Source organism: Neltuma alba, unplaced genomic scaffold (assembly GCF_004799145.2).
Source record: "Neltuma alba isolate B1F8T4 unplaced genomic scaffold, ASM479914v2 tig00013590_pilon, whole genome shotgun sequence".
Lineage (NCBI taxonomy): Eukaryota > Viridiplantae > Streptophyta > Magnoliopsida > Fabales > Fabaceae > Neltuma > Neltuma alba.
The window spans coordinates 12,497-36,129 of record NW_021637787.1 but is presented as its reverse complement, the minus strand read 5'-3'; the positions used below and the strand labels follow the sequence as shown (position 1 = coordinate 36,129).

Below are 23,633 nucleotides of genomic sequence, written 5' to 3'. Positions count from 1 at the left end.
GAAAGGCTGGACTTAAATTTCGAAGGGATGTAATATTATGAACAAATTTGTGTTCATCATGATTTTTGGCAAATGTGGAAATATCAGGAGAGCGAATCCTTTCGTTTCAGTATCTGGCAGCAAAGCAAAAACCCCTTGCTCATCGTACCTTATGACAACAATCGAACATGTGCTTATGTACTAAATGTGAACCATATTTATGATGCTTTCCTTCAGTCTGATTTTTTGGGGCAGCCATTGATGAGAAAACTTCTCAAATCATAGAACAAAGTAAGGGCATTTTGTAGGTAAAATGCGGGGTGAAATGATAATCCAACCTGAAAAACACTTAGAGAGCCTAAAACAGCTGGAAAATTAGACTTGTCGATCCGTCTCCAAAGGTCCGTAGTTCAGCGGGTTTTACCAATGCTCTGCATAGCGGGCAAGTCCGTTCTCTCTCAAACCTGAAGAGTCAGTGCCGTTTTGTTCGTCAAGAAAGGAGAGATAACTATGATTACGAGTAAAATAGAATCCAATTTAGATTTAGATATATCTCATTCATTTATCTTCATCAGCATTGCTAAGCATTTGATGAATCAGTGGCAAGAATCAAAGTTCTATTTTCTAGGAGCCCCGGCCATTGAAAAGAATACAACACCAGCACAAACACCATCATGTTAAAAGATATCTGCGTGAAATTCTAAGCGTTCCATCATGTTTGCCTAACACGAATATCTTGCATGTGCCCCATATGGACATGGCTCTTTTCCAAAAGTGCCCATGCTTTGTGGTCCATAATCAACAAAAGTCAGTGCTTCCGTTCTACCCATGAGACTAAGAAAACCCAAGTGAATGCACAGTGATATAGCATATGTTCTTTTCGCATGGAAGTTTCTACATGTAGGCTGTAGACCAGATTGCCCTTTCCAGAAAATTCTAGTCCCTCTAACCATCCCCCGCTGGTTCGATTCGTTTTTTCTTTTTAAAAGACTCAATTTCCCCCCAGAAGTACCAATAAAAACTCATTATCGTAGTTATTATGATTATGAATATCATAAAGAAACGAGGGAGGGAGTTTAAGCCTGCCTCAAAAAAGGTGGCCAAAGTCGTTTTAAAATGGAACATAATCAACCAAGATTAACACATTCAATTTTATCTAATGAAGAAACACTTTTACCTAGTTGTTGTTTACCCTAAACAATTATTAGCTATTGGCTTCAAAAGATGAGTTTATTTGGTAAAAAAAACATGAGTTTATTACTTTTTAACATCTTGCAACTTTTATTTTGGAAGATCTTGATGAAGAACAGAATCATGACTGACCATTCTGATACGCATTCCTCACAGAAGATGTGTTTGCAACGCAACAAAACTGGAGCATGCATCTTCTCTTGGCATATAGCACATAGGTCGCCAGCAGCATTTACCTGCATTTATAATTCAGAATTTTAAATGACAACTGCAACAAAACCACTTTGATAAATGGAACAACACCCTGCCTGCCGCAGGTCACTTTATTAAACCCATCAAAGTGCCGACTTCAAGAGCTATAGAGGAGACAATCCTATCCCATAAAAATAAATCCTGGCAACGACTGAGTATCATAGATAAGCCAGCAATAGAATCCTTGAAATTTCTAATTTTCTTCAGCCAAAGACATAACAAATTGGAAACTGGGCACATTGCCAATTTACAACAAAGCTTTACATCCCTTAGCTGGTAAAACGTAAGAGGACAGGATGGAAATTTGCTCCAATTTCACAGGACAAGCTCAAGATTCCCAAAACACACCGTTACCCATATAACTAGAGAAATTTTCATAAAGTATGGCACATAGACATGCTCTATACTGTAAAAAGTTTATTTAATTTTGCTTCCAGTTCATTTTCTTCAAAAACAGAAATCTATTAATCTGAAGTGATACCTGGCAGTATCAGCTGTAAATGCAAATATATAACCACATAAAAGGTCTCCATTGAGTTATACATTAATGAATCACAATCATCCCACCATCAACAGTGAAAATTCTTATTCATCGTCCTCATGACACATGGTTGAATATGAAGTTGTTCATTATGACACTTGATGCAATGCACGGGACAGATAGTAATTTAAAAGCTTTTAGATGAAGGTACTTACTTCTCTACCACGGGAATAAAAAAGTTGTAGGGAACCCAATGAAATGTGTGGAAAAAGATTGAGAGAACCAAAAAAAAAAAAACTTTGAACGAAACCTAAAAGAAATTATATTGTTCACAAATTACAAATATTGTGATTCCCTCTAGGTGTAATATTTTATACTGGTATTGCAACACAATACTTAAACAAAGCAAAATGGCTGAAACATTGAATTATTTAGTTCACCTACCTTAAAATGGTGGGGACCAACCATTATCTAGTGGATCTGTAGTTGGAAAACCAAGCTTCAAGTAATTTTAATGCATTTAAAGAAGTTAAAAAAAAAAAAAAATCTTTTTTCTTTTTCGAAGACACGGGTATGCAAGAAATTCTCCATTTCTCTGACGGATGAATAGATAGAAGAAGCAAAACATTGTAGCAAAGGAGGGGGAGAGATGTAAATTACAATCGAAATGTAACACAGTTCCAGGGTTAATACGGTATACAGAAATGGGCAAATTTACCTGTTCCATTGTGGCATATATTCCATAATGAACTTCCTTTCTTGATAATGCTTTTAAGGCAGAGAAGAAGCATTGAACCTAATAAGCACATAGGAAGATAGAGAGAATGGAATTAAGTTAGCACCATACTGAAATATCTACACATATGGCACTACGAAGCCTGATCTGAGAATGAAAATGTACCTTCTCAATAGCAGATGTTAGCTTGAAAGTTAAATACAATCCTGTTGTCAGTGATGAAAAAAGACTCCCATAATCCTTGTTTAAGAAAAAACGGTACCAAACTGATGTAGGCAACAAGGCACGATACAACAGCAATGAATATTCGACCAGAGTTAACATTTGGCCCTTGAAATAATTTAGCAGCTTTCAGTTAGTTGCAGAGGCAAAATATAGTTAAAAAATACATGCTTGTTGGAAATAGTAAAGAGGCTACTGCTCACCTGGCGGCGGAAGTTGTGACCTCTTCCATTTTTGTAATATATAAGCAGCAAACACTTGAAAGCCATTGCTACTTGCCGCACTAGTGTATCTGAAAGTCATTAAATATGGTGACTAACAAAATTGAAAAATTTCTGGTTACAAAACTATAAATATGTCAAGGCACATTGAAACAGTCAACTAACACAAAACTAAAGCATGGAGATATAACTTAAGAGATTCAAAACGATATTGCTCATGACTATATAGCCAAAAAATATAGCAAACACTGCAGCAAGCAAGTGGCTGAAAATAAAAGTTCACAGAACGGACATAACTGAAATATGATGCTGAAAATATATCAAACATGTGCGTGCATATTGAAGTACCCACAGGTTTGGGTTCTCTTCAGGTGAAATGGTCTTGGTCAGTTCAAGGATGAGCAGTCGAGGCCAAAATACTTGAAGAGAAGCTTGAATTTCTAACTTAATCATATGTTATGGATATACATTTCATGCCAACTACATATAATGATACCTACTATAACTATAGCATAGCAATTAAAAAAAAAACATACTAATTTTCTATTTGGGTAAAATGCTGGATTTTGGTACTAAATAAACACATACCATTAACCAAGATGATGAATATAGCATGCCAGAAAGGTGGTGCTGATTTTGGAGGAACCATGATCAGCGGGTATAAAAGATCATCACTTTGATACCACCAGTAAATGCACATCACATGAAGCATGAAGGCGACAGAGATGCCAACAAGAATTGAGACTCTCCTGTCTCCCTGCAAAATAGAAATTGTATTGAACCTCTTTTTCTCTGTAGAGGGGAAAGGGGAGTCACATGTAACTAATTGGAGGGGGAAAAGTTCAATAGACTTGGAAAATCTGGGCAAAGCACCTTCAGCGCTGTCTGCCTCTTAACAATTTCATTTGATTTGAACATCACAGCTGAAATCCAAATCGTGACAAAAAAGCCTGCAAGTTCCCAGAATTAAATATCAACATATCATATGGAAAGAATCAAAATTACAAATTGGCAATGTCACAGTGATGCCTTCAATTAGGATGAACAGTAAATAAAAGACAGGTACAGTCTAGATGATCCTCAAAAACCTTCTCTCCTAACCATCTTTTGTCTTTTCTACCCCCACTCATTCCTTTTTTCCCTTTAACCACGCAGTTTAAACCTAAATACAATGGGCTCTGCCGATATTAATTTATAAAAACTTCATAGTTTCCGTCACTCGCAAGGGCATACAAACTCTCTTTCCTACCATCATTCGACCAAGCACAATTCCTGAGAACAATTTAGATAAGGCTTCTAGCACGGCCAAGCTATTTGAATGCGAAATCATTAAGGACACCACAGAGGAAAGCATACCACACAAATTATATATAAATATGGTCCAACCATATCATCAAGTCTAGCATATCCTATCCATTAGTCATAATCTCTACAATGGGACAGTGCACATGATCAGTAAAAAGAAACAAGGGAGAAGCATATTTCTCATGGTTCCGTTGCAGCGTTCAAGGAGCATGAAGCCAAAATGAACATAAAAAACACAGAACAGATACACAGGAGTAGTACCTTGCAAGTGCTGACGAATGAAAACAACCAATAGCAACAGTGAGAAAGGAAGAATCTGCTCAATCCACTTAGCAGCCTGCTGAATATCATACCTCTGGTAAGAGGATGAATCCCCATGGTTGCTTTCCGCGGCGTTTCCGACATTTTCATCCACCTGTCCACTAGTGGCCGGTGTCGTTGAAGACACTAAGGGGGCTCTTCCGCTGCGATCCTCCGCACCCTCATCCAGTGCGGGCATTCCTCCTCTATTTCTCGTCAAATCATCGTGATCGACTTGTCCAAGCTGATTTAGAGAGGTAGTAGAAAAAGAACCTAACGCAACACTCTGTTCTTGTTCTGCAGCCCCAATTATCCGTATCGAAACTTCACCAGCACTGCTACTGCACGCGGTGCCAGACTCAGGAAGCTGAGAGCGTATTTCCAACGGGGTAACTCCGCTGTTGACTGTCGTGGCCTCTGAATCGCGAGCTGACGAACTTGAGTGGAGAATGCCCGCGTAATTTAATAGCAAGGAAACTGGAGAACGGAAGGGGCTGACAGGGGCTAACCTCATCCCGTACCAGGTTTCAGTGCTATTACTGTTACTATTATTTACACCAACAGTGGAAGATGAGGAGGAGGAAGACATGGCGTATTGTTCTGAATTAGCACCCGATGTTTCCATCTTCGTCGCAAGATTAAACTACCAATACTCAGTTAGCCTCCTGCTTGATCCTTATTTCTTTTCCAGCTATTTGTAGCCTTATATTCTATTTGAGGAGTTTCTGCTCCCGGAGATCACTGGTATAGAAAAGTGAAATAGTTTTTTTAAGCCGATAATATGGCCTGATAGGATAACAGAATTTATGGAGGGAGAGCGTGAAAACTACGTTAAAGCTGAAAAAGAAGAAAAATCCAAAGATAACCGAGGGAAGGAAGCAGTGAAATAACAGAGAACTATTACCTGACGAATGAAGCAAGAGAAAAACAAAGCAGAGTTTGGGAAAATGTGAACAGGGTTGTGCCGGGGGAAGAGAATTTAAGCTGGAGCAGCGCCGGGGGAGGGAGGAGAAGCAGGAAGGGGAGAAAAGTCAAAGGGCCGGGAAGGCGTCAGCCTGAAACCTCCGCTTTATTTGTTTAATTATTAGTATTTTGGAGGGTGCCGGTTTGGGACGTGAGAGAATAAGAGGGGAAATAATTAAAAGTCTGTCGCGTGGTGGACGATAAAGAAACGCGTTTATTAAAGAGGCATTATCAGGCTCTTTTCCCCAGTTCGCCATTTCAACGGATGGAAAGCCATGACCTGCTGCCTTCTCTTTTTCTTTTCTTTTCTTTTCTTTTCCAATCACCGTGAACATGTAAAATTATTACGATAAAAATTCATGGTCTTTTTTTTTAAACAAAAGTAAATATCATATAATTACCAAATTATCCTTATGCAAATTTTTTAAAGTATTTGTTACATGATTGAAGTGAAAGTTGCTAATTTTATTGGTCTTAGCATTAAGTAATTGAACTGTCACCACTCAACCGTAAACTTTGCCTGTGATAAAGCGTCAATAGCTTGTAAATTTCTTTCTGAGTGTTAAATATTTGAAATGGAAAAAAGTCTTCCATTTTTATTGTATCAGTGTTAAATAATAAATCTGTCACTTATAAATGTCGCTTATGATGAAAGCTGTAAATTTACATTAAGATATGAGCTTTATATAATTGCAATGAGCAGATAAATTGTTGTTGTGTTTTAGCGTTAAATAATATTCCTCCTGTCACTTATTTTATAGTCTAATTTACATTATAAAATGAGTTTTATATTTAGAATCGGAAGAGAAATAGAACCGCAAATGTTTAAGTGTTGAATAATAGAAGTGCGAATGTTGAACACCTTGATGTGGAAGTTGTAAATGAAAGAATATATACCCCCATTACAATTTGTAAATAAATGAAAGAAAAATTACTTCACAAGAATAAATCAAATGAAAATAAAAATAACTTCAAAAGAATAAACTAAATTACAATAAAATAAAGACGATAGAAAGTGTGCGTAATATTAACCAACTCTTGTTGGCATATTTGTCACTCAACTTGCGGAAAGATACTTCTTAGGTTTGAAAGAATAATTTTAATTATATTAATAACCATTACAAATAAAGAGTTTAAAATATGAAAAATTACAAATAAAGACCGATTACAATATTATTATAGGTTTTAATAATAATAATATTAGTTTTGAAGACAATTTTTACGAACAAATCCTCATCTGTAATTTTTCAAATTCCTTGGTTTTTAGTAACGATTTTTCCTAACCAATTCTTGATAATCAGAAAATAAAAAAAATTGGCCATTTCTTTTATTTTTTGGGAAAAAAGAAAAACAACTCATCAAGCCATCATCGAATTAAATAACCTAACGAAGTTCGAGTAGCACATCATCAGATATTAAATGTATATCTCAAAACCAACTGATGCCTTTTTTTTCAGCCAACTGATCCAAAACATAAATATGACAACTCATTGACAATGATGATTAACGAGTTGCCAACTATTGAACAATAAGCCTAAAATATCAAGGACCTTATAAGTTTAGTAAAAACTATGCTTTCGACTTATAAAATTAATTGATTGCTCGTTTGTCGACTTTGTAGGCACCGCCCCGGTGACTGCGACAAGCATTTTGCCATTAACGTCGACATTTGCTCTCAGCCCTCATTTCAGAAAGCAAAGACACAACAGAATAAGAGAACCACAACAAAAAAAGAAGCAGCCATTATTTTCTTCGCTCTCCCAATCTCACGAGAATCTAGAGGAGATAAGTGTTGATCGCGAGTTCAGAAGCCAATGACATGAGTGAAACAGAACATCTTACTTGTTTGGACAAACCAACATAATATACACAGACCAAAGAGCTAATTAAAATCTACACCAACGATGTGATGAGAAGCAGATGAGAAGGCTGGTTCAGGCAACGCAAAATAGCAACATGATCTGCATTTCATTGTTCGTTCATACATACGGACGGAAGAGAGAAGGAAAAATACAAGCATCGGCGTGCAGTTCTATAATCCATTAGCCCTTCCAGTTGTCCTTCCGCTTCCTTATCTCTTTTAAAGCTTCAACGGGAGACTTGCTCCCCACCTTCTCCTGAAATGGTTGTCATTTGAAATATCATTTCTGCCTTTAGATGTCAAAATACTAGGATTTAGGAAGACCAAAGGAATGAAAGACTCATAAGTAGTAGGTATCCAAGCGTATGCATGGATTATAATGCAGAACTGTGATAAATAGGAAAGACATCCATTCCATTTCTTATATCCGACAATAGAATATTTCTTCTTCTTCTCAAAGGTGATGGGAATTAAGATGGTAGTGTGACAAACCTGAAGCTCAGGTAGATCGACCCTCATGAACGGATTGGTTTCCATCTCCTCCTCAATGGTTGAGGGAATAGTCGGTTGCCCGGCTTGCCGTTGATTCTGAGCCCATGTTAATTTTTGTTGCGTCCTCAAATTGTCTGGTTCAACCGTCAAAGCAAACTGCAAGTTCTTCACTGTGTACTGAAGTAAAAGCAAATTTAAACTCTCATGTCAATGAACATTATAAAATCGCTAAAGATACTCTAAATAAGTTGTTTCGGGTGCATCGTGAATTGCAGCAGCATAAACTCCAGCAAAACAACCTATGACCACCCATTCCTTCCATTTAAATTGTTTTTGACCCCTAAACTAAGCTGCGTTATCAATTTAACCTAAGACCAGAAACTCCATATATTTTTGCATCATTCTCTGAATTGTTAGATCCAGAAAGAGATTTTTTTTTCCTCAACAAATTCGCTCCTATCAAAATAAATCATTCCTTTAATCTCATTAGATTAAAGAGAAAATCAACTTCACACTTTATTTTAAATTATGAGAGAATAATGGCATATGTTTCAAAGAATATTTTAAGTTTAAAGGGAAGATCCGCACCTCATGGCCACAGTAAACTCGGGTTGGCTTTGGCAGTGAGCCCAGTGTCACACAGAGTGACTGGTACATCTGCTCTGCAGTTCCCTCAAAAAATTTCCCACAGCCAGCAATGAACTGTAAACAAAAAAATAACAAAATAAATCTAGAGACTTCGAAATAAATTCTTCATAATCCATGCATTACATGGACAAAGATATAAAAACCTAGTAGCATACTCTGACTCTAAGCTCTTGATTGTTGGTATAGATTTCACATAAGCTCATTTAATAGCAAGATGAGATTGACGACTCAGCTTACCAGCGTATCCCCTGTAAAAACGGCCGGGTGCTCATCCTCTCTGCCAGTAACATAATAACTTATGTGGCCTTTGGTGTGGCTGAGAAGGTCAGAAAATGGCTGATGTTAATAGAAGAAACAGAAATGTGTTTCAAGGAATGGTGAAGCGAGATTCAACAACATCAAACGTGATTTATGACTAATTTTTGGTCGTCAAATAATCTATCATTGTATATGTAAGCAGGACAAGAAGTACTGCCACTTTACTCTTCATTGAAGTGAATGTTCATTTTTTTTTTTTAAAGAAAAAAAATCTCATGCATTAGCGCAGAAGTTGGGCTGGCTATTTAAATATTCATAAATACATCAATAACACAAAAGAATGGTATTTGAATTGTTGATATGGCCAGCGAAGCCAGATAATGCATTTCTAGGGGCACGTTGGAGTCGTATAAAACTCAGCATCAGACAGTCTTGCCAGAATAAATTCTGGAATAAAAAGTGAGGACCACCAACACAGAAAGAGAGAACTTGACAATACTAAAAAACAATTAGCAGCAAGCATCACACTGTTCTTCAGCCACACACTCAAAAAACATATATACTTTACGAAGGGCATAGCTCCCTTCATCAATGACTGACATGATATTCTCCATGATTACGATTTTCTGCGTTCAAATATTATGCTAAGCAGTTAACAAGATGATTTTTCCAGCACCACACTATTATGTTATACAAATGGAAGTTAGACCGTAGTCATTTCAATTGGAATTAAGGGAAGACAATAGAGGTGCAGTCCTTGTCCAGAAGAGCACAGTAAAAATCACATCACAAACCCTCCACTGTTGGGTCTTTCGTGTATCTGTGTGTGTCCAACAGCAATCTGCAATTAACAAGGCCAGCAACCATACCAAGGAGTGTGAAGGGACAATATACTAATATCAGCCCCAAGGGAGACCTTATCACCATTGTCAACTTTATCAGTGCATCCCTTCACGTTATCAACTGAACCACCATAAACCTTGATTCCAGGAACCAGCTGCTTTATCTTATCATTCCCACCCGCATGATCCCTGATAAATAATAACGCCAAAACGAGAACTTGCGTCCGTTAAGATTCTGCATCTCTTTTCATTAACCCAAGTATAATTACAAGAAAATGCATATATCAAGACTCAAAATGCTACACGTGGCAGAACAACTGAGAAGATAACTAATAGAGTAGAAGCTAATGTATGCAACAGCTTGAGCTTAACGACTAAAATCCATAAAAGAGATCAAACCTAACATAATAAATGAACATCTGAAGAGTTGTCATTTCACCAATTTTGGCCAGAGCCAATCGAACCAAATTTGTTCCCAGGTACTTAATTTCTTGAATTAATTGAGGATTCGACTCAGAGCACTGCAAACTGATAATTAGTTCCTGCAGTAGACAGTCGCCGGACCCAACTAAACTGCCTAATCAAATTATATCCACTGAAATTTAAAACTCTTACACATCCGCGACAAAATATCGACGATCCAGTACAGAATAAGCGGGATATATGCTCACTCGAAGGTATGTTTGTTCTTAAAACGGGGGGAAATAGTTACATTACCAATGATGATGCGTGGTGAGGACAAGCTTGACATCGACTCCATGGGAGTTAGCAACTTCCAGAACCTTCCCCGGTTCTACAGGATCCACCACTGCACCTTCTTTGGTACCCTCGTCGACAATCCTGCAAAACCCAGTTCAAATATTGACAGGGAAAAACTAAATAAAAGATATATTTAACAACCTAGAAAAACAGGAACTCGAAAGCGGTGTATATATTGGTCAGGATTCGAGGAACTGATAAGAAACTGGACGGCGCGTTGAATCGGGCTTACAGGTACGAATAATTGTCTTCGAGGCAAGGGACGTGATAGATTTTCATAGTGTCTTAGCAGGAATTGCACGAAAACCCCGCTTCCAGCTTATGGTTCTCCCCAGCAAAGGAAGTGGCGCGCAGGCAGTAGAACCGTGGAGGGAGTGACCAACTGTAATGCCTCCGAGGACGCTAGCACTCTGTAAAATCCTGGGAAAAATAACATTTCGGGCGTCATATAATCATTAATTATACATAAAGCCATTAATTCTAAAAAAAATCACAAAAGAACCAATATCTTGGATAACCTTTTACTTCCTAGGAGCTACTACCTCCGGTTCTTATTATAAGACCCTATTTAATTTTTATTTTGATTCTAAATATAAGACCTCGATCTATTTTGTCTCTCATATTTATCCACTTTTTTTTATGATAATCCTTCTAATAATAGTAGTTATAGATAACAAACTTGACTAGAAAGGATATTTTAGAAAAAACAACACCTATTTATTACAAATAACTAACTTAACTAAGTTTTTTAATCTCCCCAAATTAGTCAACTGTGTCTTATAATTAGGACTTGAGATAGTAGTACTGTATCAGTATTGATTACTATTCATCCTTTATTACGTCTGCATTTTTTTACAGGATAATAATATACTCCTCCAATTTTAAATATAAGACTTTTCTTTTTATAGTATAAATTATACTATAAAAAAAAAGTTTTTAATCAACATCTTGACAACTTTAAAAAAAATTATGACTCCTTTATATTAATTAGAGAAAGTGAAATAGGACAGAGATAATCTAAGACTCAAACTGTGACGTGATGTAGAAAAGGATAATATTTAAAGAATATATATATATATATATATATATATATAATATGAGCTAAAAGATAATAAAAACGTGACTGACTTTAAAAAATTTGAATATTTAGGGGGAAAGACATAGTATCAAAAATATGCAGCTGAAGTGTCTTATGAAAATCATGAAGGGCAAATATTAATATATAACACAAAATTTATTTTAAAAAAACATTGTTTATAAGTCGTTAACAATATGTTATTTTGACTATCAAAGTCATTAGCCCGCCTTTTTGCACTTCATAGGATACATATAAGACAGAGAGCTTTTTGTAATATTATTGTTCATAAAATATTTAATTTCTGTGCAGAATTACTAGATATGTAATACTCCTCCGGTCCTTATTATAAGACCCAATTTGACTTTTTATTTGGTCCTAATTATAAGACCCTAATCCATTTTGTCTCTTATATTTATGCATTTTTTTCCAAGATAATCCTTCTAATAATGATAGTTTTAGCCAATATACTTAATTAGCAAGGATATTTTAGGAATGACAACACTTATTTATTATAAATAACCAACTTAACTTACTTCCTTAATTTCCTCAAATAAGTCAATTGGGTCTTATAATTAGGACCGGAGGAGTATATTTATAAACATTGGTCTTATACGTTGCATGAATTTTGAGAAATAAGTGATGTTGTGTAGTGTATGTTCATGAATTTCAACTGAAAACAGTGAAATTAGTTAAATACTCCTCCGGTCCTAATTATAAGACCCAATTGACTTATTTGAGGAGATTAAGGAAGTAAATTAAGTTGGTTATTTATAATAAATAAGAGTTGTCATTCCTAAAATATCCTTGCTAATTAAGTATATTGGCTAAAACTATCATTATTAGAAGGATCATCTTAGAAAAAAATGCATAAATATAAGTAATAAAATGGATTGGGGTCTTATAATTAGGACCAAATAAAAAGTCAAATGGGGTCTTATAATAAGGACCGGAGGAGTACATTCTTATTTCAACCTGTGGATACGTTAACTTCACATATTGCATGTTGTTTGAAAGACGACATTGTTGGTCAAACAAGACACAGATATTTGATATTTCCATTATTGTTGTTTCATTTTCGCTCCCAAATCGTTCCAGTAGCCCCTTATGAGTTAAAATTATAAACAAGGATTGTAAATTTGTTTTTAAACTCCAAAAGCAGAAATGTACAGTACACAGGAACACAAACAAAACAGCACATGATCTTTCATGCAATTCAGTGCTAGGGGCATTTAAGGAAAAAAAATCTTGCATGTTCCTGCCGGCAAAGGGGGGCGGTGAAGCGTCAGCAACTGTCACGTGGAGCTGGGGACGGGTCAAAACGGAACGGAACGAGGAGGACGATTCATATACTTACAAAAGTAGCAGCTTATCCATTCAGAGTCTGGGCCTAGCCCTAGCCTAGCCCATCCATGAAAAATCCCATGTTTCAATGGCCCTCAACCAGGAAAAGATTTAAAAAAAAAAAAAGAGCAGCGGGTATATAAATACATTTCTAGGGTTTATTGCCCGTTCCCTCGAAATCTCGAATCAACGCGTTTGCCGCCATGGGGAGGAGTAAGCGCCCGCCTTCCTTCTGAACGTTCATGTTCCTATCGTTCTTGATTTCGGTGTCCTCATATGCTATGTGAACTTGTCTGAATTGTTTCCTCTTATTGTTTGATTGTTATAGTGGTTTTGGTAGAAATATTATAGATGAATACGTGGTCTATGGTCCTGTAAGCTTTTGAAGCAATTGATATTTCTTGCTTCGATTGAAAATTTTCATTTGGATCTGGGAATATTAACTTTTTTCAGGGATACCCAGAGGTGTCATCTGGCATTTTTCATGATGAAAGCATGCTTGAGATAGTTTTCAGCAAAATTTCACCATATCTACCTGTCCCAAGTCAATAAAAAAAAAGCACGATTTTTGTAGTAAGAATGGGCTGATAATGAGGAAAACTTGAAGCTCCTTTAGCCAGCCTGCCTAGCTGGAATGAGAAAAACTTGGAACATCAAATGGGGTTATTGATTTTGATCAAATCTAACTATCGAAGAATGGGATGATAAATTCCTTTTGTGCTAGACCTAACTGTTTGAAACATGATAATCATACGATGATCTGATTGGTTTAATTCGAGATATAGCACAGGGATTTCTCAATGTACTTTTCTGTTTATCGCCAAGACCTTGGAGGCAACTATTTTTTTATGGTTTTTTGCGGCATTTCGTTTTGTTGCTGCAATTCGTTGTTATCAGTGGGGATGATTGTGGAATGAAATTGATTTTGCTTTTGAATTCTTTATTTATGTTGTGATGGCAATGGAAAATTATGTAGGACCTGCAAGGTGTTATCGTCAAATAAAAAACAAACCTTACCCTAAGTCACGCTTTTGCCGTGGTGTTCCTGATCCCAAGATCAGAATTTATGATGTTGGAATGAAGAGGAAAGGGGTTGATGAGTTTCCTTTCTGCGTCCATCTGGTTAGCTGGGAGAAGGAAAATGTTTCAAGTGAAGCGTTGGAAGCTGCTAGGATTGCTTGCAACAAATACATGGCCAAATTTGCTGGAAAGGATGCGTTCCATTTGAGAGTTAGGGTTCACCCATTCCATGTTCTTAGGATCAACAAAATGCTTTCATGTGCTGGAGCTGATAGGCTTCAGACAGGGATGAGAGGTGCATTTGGAAAGCCACAAGGTACATGTGCTAGAGTTGCCATCGGTCAGGTGCTTCTTTCTGTCCGTTGCAAGGACAGCAACAGCCATCATGCCCAGGAAGCTCTCCGTCGTGCTAAGTTCAAGTTCCCTGGTCGGCAAAAGATCATAGTTAGCAGGAAATGGTATTTTTTTTTTTCGGTTGAGAATTTGCCCTGAATGTATGTGCTTTTTCAAGAATTATGATATGATTGATTCCTTTTATCCTTCCAAGATACTAGTGTATTAAGCTTTTGTGTTTGATTTGACGGTAATTCAACTGTTTTAACTGCTTTCTCAGGGGTTTCACGAAGTTTAACCGAACAGACTATGTGAGGTACAAGTCAGAGAACAGAATTCTGCCAGATGGTGTAAATGCAAAGGTAATGAATGTGAAGCCAAATATTCACATCCTCGCAACTTTTGTTCAAACTTAATGGCATTAAGATCACGACGTAATTTTTGTTAACTTTGATTAATGACGGGGAAAAAGTAGTTAGATGACAGAGTTCAAGTAGTTGGGAATGTGTGGGAGCATATTTTTGCATTTAGTCAGATTTTCCCCTTAAGTGTAGCTCAGGTAAAACGGATCATGTGACTAACCACTTCCTTGTGCATTTTGCAGCTTCTTGGATGCCATGGACCACTGGCTAACCGTGAACCCGGGAGAGCTTTCCTGGAGCATGCAACTGCATAGGTAGTCTGTTACAAGACACAGGAGGAGTCTGGACCGCAGTAGTTTTGTCAGCCTGGATGCTTTTGTTTTTTGTTGTTGGAGAAATTTGATTTTATTTATTATGCGTCTTGTACTAAACTAAGTCTGTTTTTGTGCGGGCCGTCTTCCATACAATGAACTTGTTTTTTCCCCAAAAAAAATGTTTTGTTCCTTACGTTTCCACTTGTTTGGCCCTTAATAGCAGATTGTTAAGCAGGTAGGATCTCTGCTATGTGACGGATTGACGGACAATCAGACCACTATTAAATATATAAAATTCATGATTTCTAAATTTTAAGCGGAAAGGCAAATGTCTGACCGTTATTACCCGAGGTCGGTTCCGGCATCGTGGTCAGAGCAATTGGTGTCGTAGCTATGTTAGATTCGCCCCCGTTTGTGATCCGGCTGTTGAGGATGTCGATTCTGCTTTTGCCTTTTCGAAGTTTGTCGTATCACCTCTTTGGTCGCGAACCCGACCTAGTCGCTGGAAAATCAACTTCCTCAGCTTCCTCAGATGGTATTCCTAGAGGGAGGGGGCAATGTCTGCTCTGGGTTATTCTTTGGTCTAGTCTGCTGATTTTGTTGAAGTCAACCCGAAAACATGTAGCTTCGTTGGGCTTTTGAAGGCATGGCCATACATGAATTTGCCCTTTAATCTGTAGTTGCCTTTCCTTATTTTCGTGCCCCTCCTGCCTGAGCGTGTCCATAATAAATTTGATCTGTTCCAATCACCGAGTGATAAAGTCGGAAGATGTCTTCCATGAGCCTCGTCTTCTATTTGATACGTGGAGGCGTGGAGGGATGATTTTATGGGTGTTGCTCCGGGTTGTCGTTTTTCTCTTTTGGGACAAGGAAGCAGCTTTGTTGATTGAAGAAGCTTTGCAGGATGCTGAGGAGGGTTTGATTATCTGAGTTGATTTGACATGGTTAAGAATTTTCGCCCAAAATTGAGACGACAAGGCTTTGGGCTTTAGAGGGATCAAAGTGCAGTGTGAAGCTTGAGGGTTAAATAATTTGACATGCAAACCAATAGGAGTTAGGTTTAACAGAAAGGACTAGTCTCTCATAACGTGACGAACCAAAGTTGAAATAGAAAGATATTTATGTTTTAGCAAAAAAAAAAAATGACATGCATAGTCCGATCGATTGAAGGAATGTACTTTGATTACAAATTAGTCACTGAAAAAGCTTTTCTGAAGAGTCTCAAGATATGAAAGGAATAGTCACTGCGGAAAAAAAAAAAAGAAGAGAGATATCGTTTGTATTTGTGACATAAAGAAAATGAATTGTAATTGATGGGGAAAAAAACCTGTTTAGTAGAAAGATCCTGATGAAAAGAACCAACCATGCAAAATCTTTAAAGCGCCCCTTCCTCCCCAAATGCACGTCCCTTTCCCCTCTTGCTCACGCCGTCCCAAGCAAATCAAATCAAATACGTCCTAAACCTAAAATGAACTACTCTTGGTCTGGTGTATCTTAACTGCTTCTCTATTGATAGAATTTGGAAATCATAAAATGAACACGTTAAATAACTATTGCCAAGCATCAAACTTAAGGAGTACCCTTTCAAGTGTCGGTCTCGTTAAATATTTTAAAATCTCTCAAAAGTATTGCTATCAGCTTCAACTAAGTTCACAAAGCATTTTTTTTCCCTTGGCATAACGGTTTGCCGTGTGTGGGCTAAATGTAAGAGTGCGCTATTTTTTCAAAGATGGAAGACAAGTAGGTAAGCTTGTTGGGGCCGAGGGGCAGAGCTTCAGATGAAAACCGCTGCCATATAAATGATTCAATAACCCAAGTCTCGTCACTGACCCCATTAACGATGCTAGACATTACTATGGTATGTCAAGAAAGTTTATAGGAATTAACATTTGCATGTAACTGAGTTGTATATTGGAAGTCAATGTAATTCAGCAGGCAAAGGAACTTATGAGCTTTGCCTGGCCAACTGCAACTTTCCGTTTGTGTCAGTTCCATTATATGACTGGAAATGCTAATTAATTAGATTTGAGTTCTTAGAGAGAAGTCTAATATATGGAACTGCTTTCTCTTTTAAATGGTGAACGTGAAAAGGGCATATTGACAAATTAATATATAGTTATTTAGATGGTTTTGTAATTTTAATGCTCTCTCTAATTCTAAATATAAGATTCATTTTGTAGTGTAAATTAAACTATAAAAATAGTTCTTATATTTAGAATTGGAGGAGTATTTCATAAATAAGATATTTAAACATAACAGGATTTTATAAGATCAAGACTTTCATCTAGATGTATTGATGATGAGGAAAATAAATGATTGAATCAGATGGGATGGAACACGATAGGAACTAAAATTCTCGTGAACAGCAAAGTATGACCAAGGCAAGTTGGTGACAGGAACTATGAGCAGGAGAGTATATCCAGAATTATAAACACATGCTCACATAAAAACATACATGTATACATATACATACAGATCTCTCTATCTCTCTCTCTCTATCTCTATATATATATATATATTCCTCTTCCTACCTACATCGTGCGTACAATTGTCTGTCATGAGAAGAAAATATTACTCAAAGCTCTGGCCATGGCATGCATGAATTGCGCCAAGTTAATTTGTCACGTTCAAGACTTCCACTAAATTAGGCAGTAACCAACAAGAACATTTTTTAGGATATTACGCGCAATGTAATCACTCTCTCAATTGTCTTTGATGCTTGTCCTCAAAAATTGGAGATATCTAGGATTCCTGTCCTTTTCCAACAGATATAGATCAGCCGTGTAGTCAGTATCCTCGACAAAATTCACTTCAAATAATATGTCTTCATGTACTGCAATTTTTAAACTTCTAAACGATATTGTTCGTTCGACCATCTATCGAAGACCTCTCTTAGGAACAGTCGAATTATCATTGATAAAACCGTGAGCTTCTATGTCACTATATCTCTTTCTGCTTTTCCTAAGAAACAATGTTTACAATGTCTCAAGTCCTCCTCCTATAAAACCAGCACATTCCCGCCTTTTCACACACACTTGCGATCACACAATGGACACAGGCCAAGGTGTGTTGTCAGCTCTTGACAATGCTAAGACTCAAAACTACCACTTCATGGCAATCGTGATAGCTGGAATGGGATTCTTCACTGATGCATACGATCTCTTTTGCATCACTGCTGTGACCAAACTCATAGGTCGCCTCTATTACTTCGACCCCTCGACTCATAACCCAGGAAAACTTCCTCAGCAAGTAAACAACGCCATAACTGGGGCTGCCTTGTGCGGCACCCTGGTAGGGCAACTCTTCTTTGGCTGGTCAGGCGACAAGCTTGGCCGAAAAAAATGTATGGGGTCACTCTTGTGACTATGGTCGGATGTGCCTTGGGCTCAGGGCTTTCCTTTGGCTCCACGGCGAAAAGTGTGATCACTACCCTTTGCTTCTTTAGGTTTTGGCTGGGATTTGGCATTGGAGGAGACTACCCTTTATCAGCCGTTATAATGTCGGAATATGCCAATCAGAAAAACCGTGGGGGGTTGTTGTTGCTGCTGTTTTTGCAATGCAAGGGGTGGGAATATTGGTTGCTGGAGTTGTAGCCATGGTTGTCTCCAAATTGTTCTTAGCAGCCTACCCTGCTGTCAATTTTGCAATTGATCCTGTAATGTCTACCCAACCGGAGGGCGATTTTGTTTGGCGAATTGTGCTCATGTTCGGGGCGATCCCAGCAGCCCTAACCTTTTACTGGAGAATCAAAATGCCAGAAACCGCTAGGTATACTGCACTGGTGGAAGGTGATATCAAGAAGGCTGCTTTGGATATGGCTAAAGTTCTTCAAAAGGAAATACCTGTCGAAGATTCAAGTTTCAGGTCTGTTGTAAACCCAATTCCCTCTTATGGATTCCTGTCCTCAAAGTTTCTTGAGAGACATGGGCTTCATCTTCTTGGGACTACTAGCACATGGTTCTTGCTGGATATTGCATTCTACAGTCTTCAACTCGCACAGAAAGATTTATTATCAACTAGTGGGCTTGTACGCAAGGCATCAACCATGAGTGCCATAGAAGAGGTGTTTCAACTCTCCAGAGCTATGTTTGTGGTGGCCTTGTTTGCCACAGTTCCTGGATACTGGTTCACAGTGTTTTTTATTGACAAAATTGGAAGGTATATAATCCAGCTCGGTGGCTTCTTTCTGATGTCTATGTTCATGATGCTCCTTGGATATAATTACGAAAAATACAAGGGGGGAAATGATGATTGTCAACAAGGGTACAAACTCGAATATTGTAATGGCAATCCCAAGATGTTTGCCATACTTTTTGGACTCACCCTCTTCTTTGCTAACTTTGGCCCCAATAGCACAACATTTATAGTGCCTGCAGAGCTATTCCCAGCTCGGTTCCGTTCAACCTGCCATGGAATATCAGCAGCTGCAGGAAAAGCAGGTGCCATCATTGGTGCCTTTGTGGTGCAAAGCTACACAAGTGATAACTCAACAAGAAAGACTCGAAGGGCAATTATGGCACTTTCAATTGTCAACATGACTGGATTCTTTTGCACCCTCTTGGTTCCAGAAACAAAAGGTCGATCGCTGGAAGATATCTCAGAAGACAAGGAGCTCGAGAGAAATCATTCTGTAAATTATGTACATGAGAAAGCAGATGAGAAGGGGGAAACAAGAAGCAATAGTGTTGATAAACCTCCCTTTGACACCATAAGTGTCTGATTCCTTTGCATATGGCTCTAGTCCTGAGAACTATCGTCAATAGAATAAGAGGAAGAACCAAGAAAAACAGTACTTGTTGCAGGAATATCTTGGCACTTCCGAGTTATGTGCATCAAATAAAGATCTTCCTCCTATATACTAGCTTATCCAGGAAGAACCAAATAAGTCATGCTTGTTCCTGTAACTTCTACAGAAAGTACTTCTATGTTGTGTGTTGTATAATGTTCTTCCCATCAGAACAAATATAATAAATGTTTGTTTTTGAAAGCTTTCACACACCGTAAGCTTTTCTATTTAAATCTATGTACTCAAATTTTAATTGCTTCCTTGTTACCTACAATTGGTGAACATAGAATCTGATCATCCAAGAACACCCCTTCCCCCACCCAAGAGAAGGAAAGAAAAGCTTCTAAAAGCTGACGGAAAAACAGATCCAAATACTAGCTCATCATACAGAAAGAATCAATACCCACCACAGGGCAAGTAGGTTGTAAACATCAAATATCTCAAAATCTGTTGGACATTCACAATAACTGAGACATTTTTGTTCATAAAATGAGCTAGATCACCCAATCAAACCCACTGAAGGGGTTATCATTGAATTTGGAGTGACAACAGGAGAATCCAGCAAAGGCATATTAGTCCACCGATCCTCAAAGTTAGCAACACAGTGATTCCCGGAAACTTCTGGGACAAAGCTGGGCCTAATTTCACGAGCTTCTAGTCTCTTCCAATTAATTAACTTAAACCACTTGTGACTCTTAATCACGTCGCTACCACGTGGTTCATTGCCAAGGCGTTTGCTGGCTTCTTTCTGCAACAACTGAAGAAGAAACTTCATCATTCTTCTATTGGCATTTTCTCGCTAGATTCCATTTCATGCCACTCGTTAATGATAAATTCAGTTTTATCTTTTGATTTAACAAACTTGAGTGTTTCTATGCGCGTATGTCAAAATTATAACCTAAAGTGTAATGACGGTGAATTACCCCTTTTAACAGTGAATGGGCCTCACTAGACAAAAATGCCGGAAGCTTGACCTTGTCCTTTATTATCTTTTGCTGGATCTTCTGTCTATTTCCACTGGTAAAGGGAGGCTGTAATTAGAGAAAACAAGGGAGTGAAGTTTAAGGAAGCGGGATTACAAATTAAAGCAAGAATAGCTTTCATAACTAACCACAATGAGACAAACGAATCAGGTAACATAATGCAATCACCTCCTATATACCTACCAGCATATGCCAAATACAAAAGTGAACAAAACTACAAAATCACCAACTTAAGAAGGTAAACGATATAAATAAACACAATTAAGAGGAACTAACCTTCCCAGTTAGCATTTCAAAAATTAGAATTCCAACGCTCCACCAATCAGCTGCCTTATCATGTCCTTTCCCCAGAAGAATTTCAGGGGCCATGTATTCTAAAGTTCCACACATAGAATTTGACCTCGCATTCTCACCATCACAGAATTGCCTAGCTAGGCCAAAATCCGTCAAAACTACCTGGTACGAAGCATTAGAATAATATGTTCAGATTTAAATACTTTTGAAGCAAAAAGCAATACTGCACAAGCGAGCCTATTAATGCAAACAGAGGTTTATGTGATCATACATGGCCACGTGCGTCCAGAAGGATTTTTCAGGTTTAAGATCCCTGTGCGTTATGCCATTTGCATGAAGATGAGAGACAGCTGAAACAATCTCTGCAGCATAAAAGCGGGCCAAGTCCTCCCTGAAAGAAGTGAAACATGTAGGATGGCAAGAAGTTAAATATGCAGGAAGGCTATATCTATATTTTCGAGATTAGTTCACAAAGTTGCTATGCTAACACACCTGAATAAGCCTTGGCGACAAAGCTGAAAGAAAAGGTGACCGCCATTCACGAAATCAAGCACAATGTACAACCTATACTTTGTCTACAAGACTTGAAAAAGGTTATAATTCTGCAAATCTGATGGTGCTGTTGTTTTATCCTACACTTGTATATAAATATTTGAATGGATATATAATATAGCCAATGTACTGTTGTTACCTGGAATGAGTGTCTAAGTCGCACAATAAAAGGGTGATAAACTTTCGTTAATATATCCCTTTCAGATATCACATATTCAGAGTGATTTCTCTGCATGATCTTGTCCTTCCGCATTACCTTCATTGCATAAATATCAGATGTCCCTGCCCTCCTCACCTGGTACACCTTCCCAAATGCACCTTGCCCAACAACTTTTAGGACTTCAAAATCTTCAAGTCCAACACTTTGATGTTTCACATTGATGTTATTAAATTGTTTATCGGACTTCTCCTTAAATTCTTCATGCGTTTCTCTCTCACAAAACCCGCCAGTTCCAGTGCACCCTGCTTCTCAAGTAAGCTGACTTTGGTAAGGCTAGAGGAATGACTAACATATGATGTGGGCCCCCAAAAGAATGGGATCGGCTGTGAATGACAGTAGGATTGTTGTATGTATTTTCATCAGGATTTGGTGCAGCCACCAAATTCTTGATTTCTCTCACAATTGAATTCTTTTGGCGGTTGAATAGGAACTGGACCAAACACATCAGAAAAATTGACCTCATCATAACCATAAGGCAAAACATCAGGTGATCCACTAGGAAGAAGCAATTGCTTCGGGAAAGGCTTCTGCAAAAGACTCCCATTAAAGGCAGATATTGCGAGGAAACCATGATTCTTTAACAAGATTCGGACAATTGAATAAATGGCTGATAAAACCTACAGTACTATAGATATGCCTTTCCAGAAGATTGAAGACCACAGGTGGAAAAGATAGAAAAACTAGAAATGCCCTTGAAAGATTGGAAGTTGGACGTATACTTCAGGGGCTCCTCGAACACTTTGTAGCAAGCAGACCAAATCGAGAAAAAAGAAATTGTTTTTGTTTCCCTCTTTGAAGGAAACGATGGATGTAGAAGTACTTGTTGAATACATGAAGATCAGCTTGCCAGTGCTGTAAATCAAGACAGAGAATGCTTTTCCTGTCTGTATGACACAGAGCAGTGGACTTGCATCAAAAAGTTCGGATACCAATGAATGCAAACCCAAGCTGAAGAAAAATGAAAAATACCAAAAGGAAAGGAGCGGGAAATACAAATAGATAGCATGTTTTCTCATAAAAGAACCCATTGATATAAGATAAGAAAACGTCATTCATCCCACAAACTTGAGCTCATATAATAACTAACTTAAAGAATTTATCCTGTAGGTTTGTGATTGTAAACAAGCTGGCACAATCCTGTCTTAACAAACACTAAGAATCACAAACGAGCACCTGAAGATCATAGATAACCAACAAGCATAAGATGGTCAAGCTATTTTTCCCCCCGGGGGGGGACAGAGTCAAGCAAAAGATTTAACAATGAACAATTCCCGTACATGTATGTAGTTATTCATTCCAACACGAATTATATACAAGTCCGAATAATGAATAATACAAGACAGGCAGTCTCAGAACCCCAAGAAGTAAACCCCAAAAAAAAAAAAAAAATCAAGCGCGGAATAGAAACGATTTGAACCAGAAGAAGAAAAGAAAACTGAAAGGAATCATAAAGAAAAGGCTGGATTACTCACGTTGAGGAGAATGCAGGAAAGGCGAGAGGGAGGAAGATCGGGCGCATCCGGAAAACAAATGGTTATGTGCGGCCTTTATATAGGAGAATCATTAAAAAACTAAAATAACGGTAGCCTTTCGCGGCATATGCGGTGCACGCCAATCCAGAATAACTTCCACGGTGGAATGATTACTTGTTACGCGATTTACGTAACGTGTTCTGATTCGAAGACATGGACCGATTGCCATTTATTGTGTCGAAGAAGCCCATCAAGTATCAAGCCTTCCAAAGTATTTCAAAAATAATACTAGAAAGCTGCGTTTAGGACCTTGGTTAGAGTTGGGGGTCAGCGATATAGCAATAACCCAAACCAAAAGGGAACGCAAC

General features: G+C 37.8%; 3 protein-coding genes and 2 pseudogenes across 4 annotated transcripts; 2 read left to right on the top strand and 3 right to left on the bottom strand.

Moving 5' to 3' along the window:
• Positions 1–5,728, bottom strand: LOC114738424 (E3 ubiquitin-protein ligase RNFT1-like). The gene is made up of 9 exons (XM_028926474.1): positions 5,592–5,728; positions 4,649–5,428; positions 3,956–4,032; positions 3,671–3,839; positions 3,065–3,153; positions 2,805–2,969; positions 2,622–2,699; positions 1,303–1,406; positions 1–443 (listed from the first exon to the last, which is right to left on the bottom strand). The coding sequence occupies exons 2-9, from the start codon at positions 5,310–5,312 to the stop codon at positions 338–340; spliced, it is 1,452 nt and encodes a 483-aa protein (XP_028782307.1). The 5' UTR covers positions 5,313–5,428; positions 5,592–5,728; the 3' UTR covers positions 1–337.
• A 1,634-nt stretch (positions 5,729–7,362) lies between these two features.
• On the bottom strand, positions 7,363–10,958 carry LOC114738423 (hydroxyacylglutathione hydrolase cytoplasmic-like). The gene is made up of 7 exons (XM_028926473.1): positions 10,894–10,958; positions 10,469–10,591; positions 9,779–9,940; positions 8,889–8,967; positions 8,592–8,705; positions 8,004–8,180; positions 7,363–7,767 (listed from the first exon to the last, which is right to left on the bottom strand). Exons 1-7 carry the CDS (start codon positions 10,956–10,958, stop codon positions 7,693–7,695), a joined length of 795 nt encoding a protein of 264 aa, XP_028782306.1. The 3' UTR covers positions 7,363–7,692.
• Positions 10,959–13,107: 2,149 nt separating this feature from the next.
• On the top strand, positions 13,108–15,151 carry LOC114738417 (60S ribosomal protein L10-like). 2 transcript variants are annotated; one of them, XM_028926472.1, is made up of 4 exons: positions 13,108–13,142; positions 13,906–14,407; positions 14,563–14,644; positions 14,887–15,151. In XM_028926472.1, the coding sequence occupies exons 1-4, from the start codon at positions 13,133–13,135 to the stop codon at positions 14,956–14,958; spliced, it is 666 nt and encodes a 221-aa protein (XP_028782305.1). In that variant the 5' UTR covers positions 13,108–13,132; the 3' UTR covers positions 14,959–15,151. The 2 variants fall into 2 exon arrangements, with proteins under 2 accessions (XP_028782305.1, XP_028782304.1); XM_028926471.1 differs by lacking the exon at positions 13,108–13,142 and having other exon boundaries at positions 13,888–14,407.
• A 2,686-nt stretch (positions 15,152–17,837) lies between these two features.
• LOC114738419 (probable inorganic phosphate transporter 1-3) lies at positions 17,838–19,795 on the top strand (annotated as a pseudogene).
• Positions 19,796–20,243: 448 nt separating this feature from the next.
• Positions 20,244–22,365, bottom strand: LOC114738422 (serine/threonine-protein kinase AtPK2/AtPK19-like; annotated as a pseudogene).
• Between the last annotated feature and the right edge of the window lie 1,268 nt (positions 22,366–23,633).

Excerpts from the sequence above, each read along its gene's own strand:
- LOC114738423 (XM_028926473.1), bottom strand. The coding sequence starts at position 10,958 with ATGACGCCCGAAATGTTATTTTTCCCAGGATTTTACAGAGTGCTAGCG. Across the intron at positions 8,968-9,778 it reads TTGTCCCTTCACACTCCTTG|CCACACCAAAGGCCACATAA; the intron begins GTATGGTTGCTG and ends TGACCTTCTCAG. Across the intron at positions 8,181-8,591 it reads GAGTTTACTGTGGCCATGAG|TACACAGTGAAGAACTTGCA; the intron begins GTGCGGATCTTC and ends CTTTTACTTCAG.
- LOC114738417 (XM_028926471.1), top strand. The coding sequence starts at position 13,890 with ATGGAAAATTATGTAGGACCTGCAAGGTGTTATCGTCAAATAAAAAAC. Across the intron at positions 14,408-14,562 it reads ATCATAGTTAGCAGGAAATG|GGGTTTCACGAAGTTTAACC; the intron begins GTATTTTTTTTT and ends CTGCTTTCTCAG. Across the intron at positions 14,645-14,886 it reads CAGATGGTGTAAATGCAAAG|CTTCTTGGATGCCATGGACC; the intron begins GTAATGAATGTG and ends TGCATTTTGCAG.
- LOC114738424 (XM_028926474.1), bottom strand. The coding sequence starts at position 5,312 with ATGGAAACATCGGGTGCTAATTCAGAACAATACGCCATGTCTTCCTCC. Across the intron at positions 4,033-4,648 it reads CATTCGTCAGCACTTGCAAG|GCTTTTTTGTCACGATTTGG; the intron begins GTACTACTCCTG and ends GGGAACTTGCAG. Across the intron at positions 2,700-2,804 it reads TAACATCTGCTATTGAGAAG|GTTCAATGCTTCTTCTCTGC; the intron begins GTACATTTTCAT and ends TGTGCTTATTAG.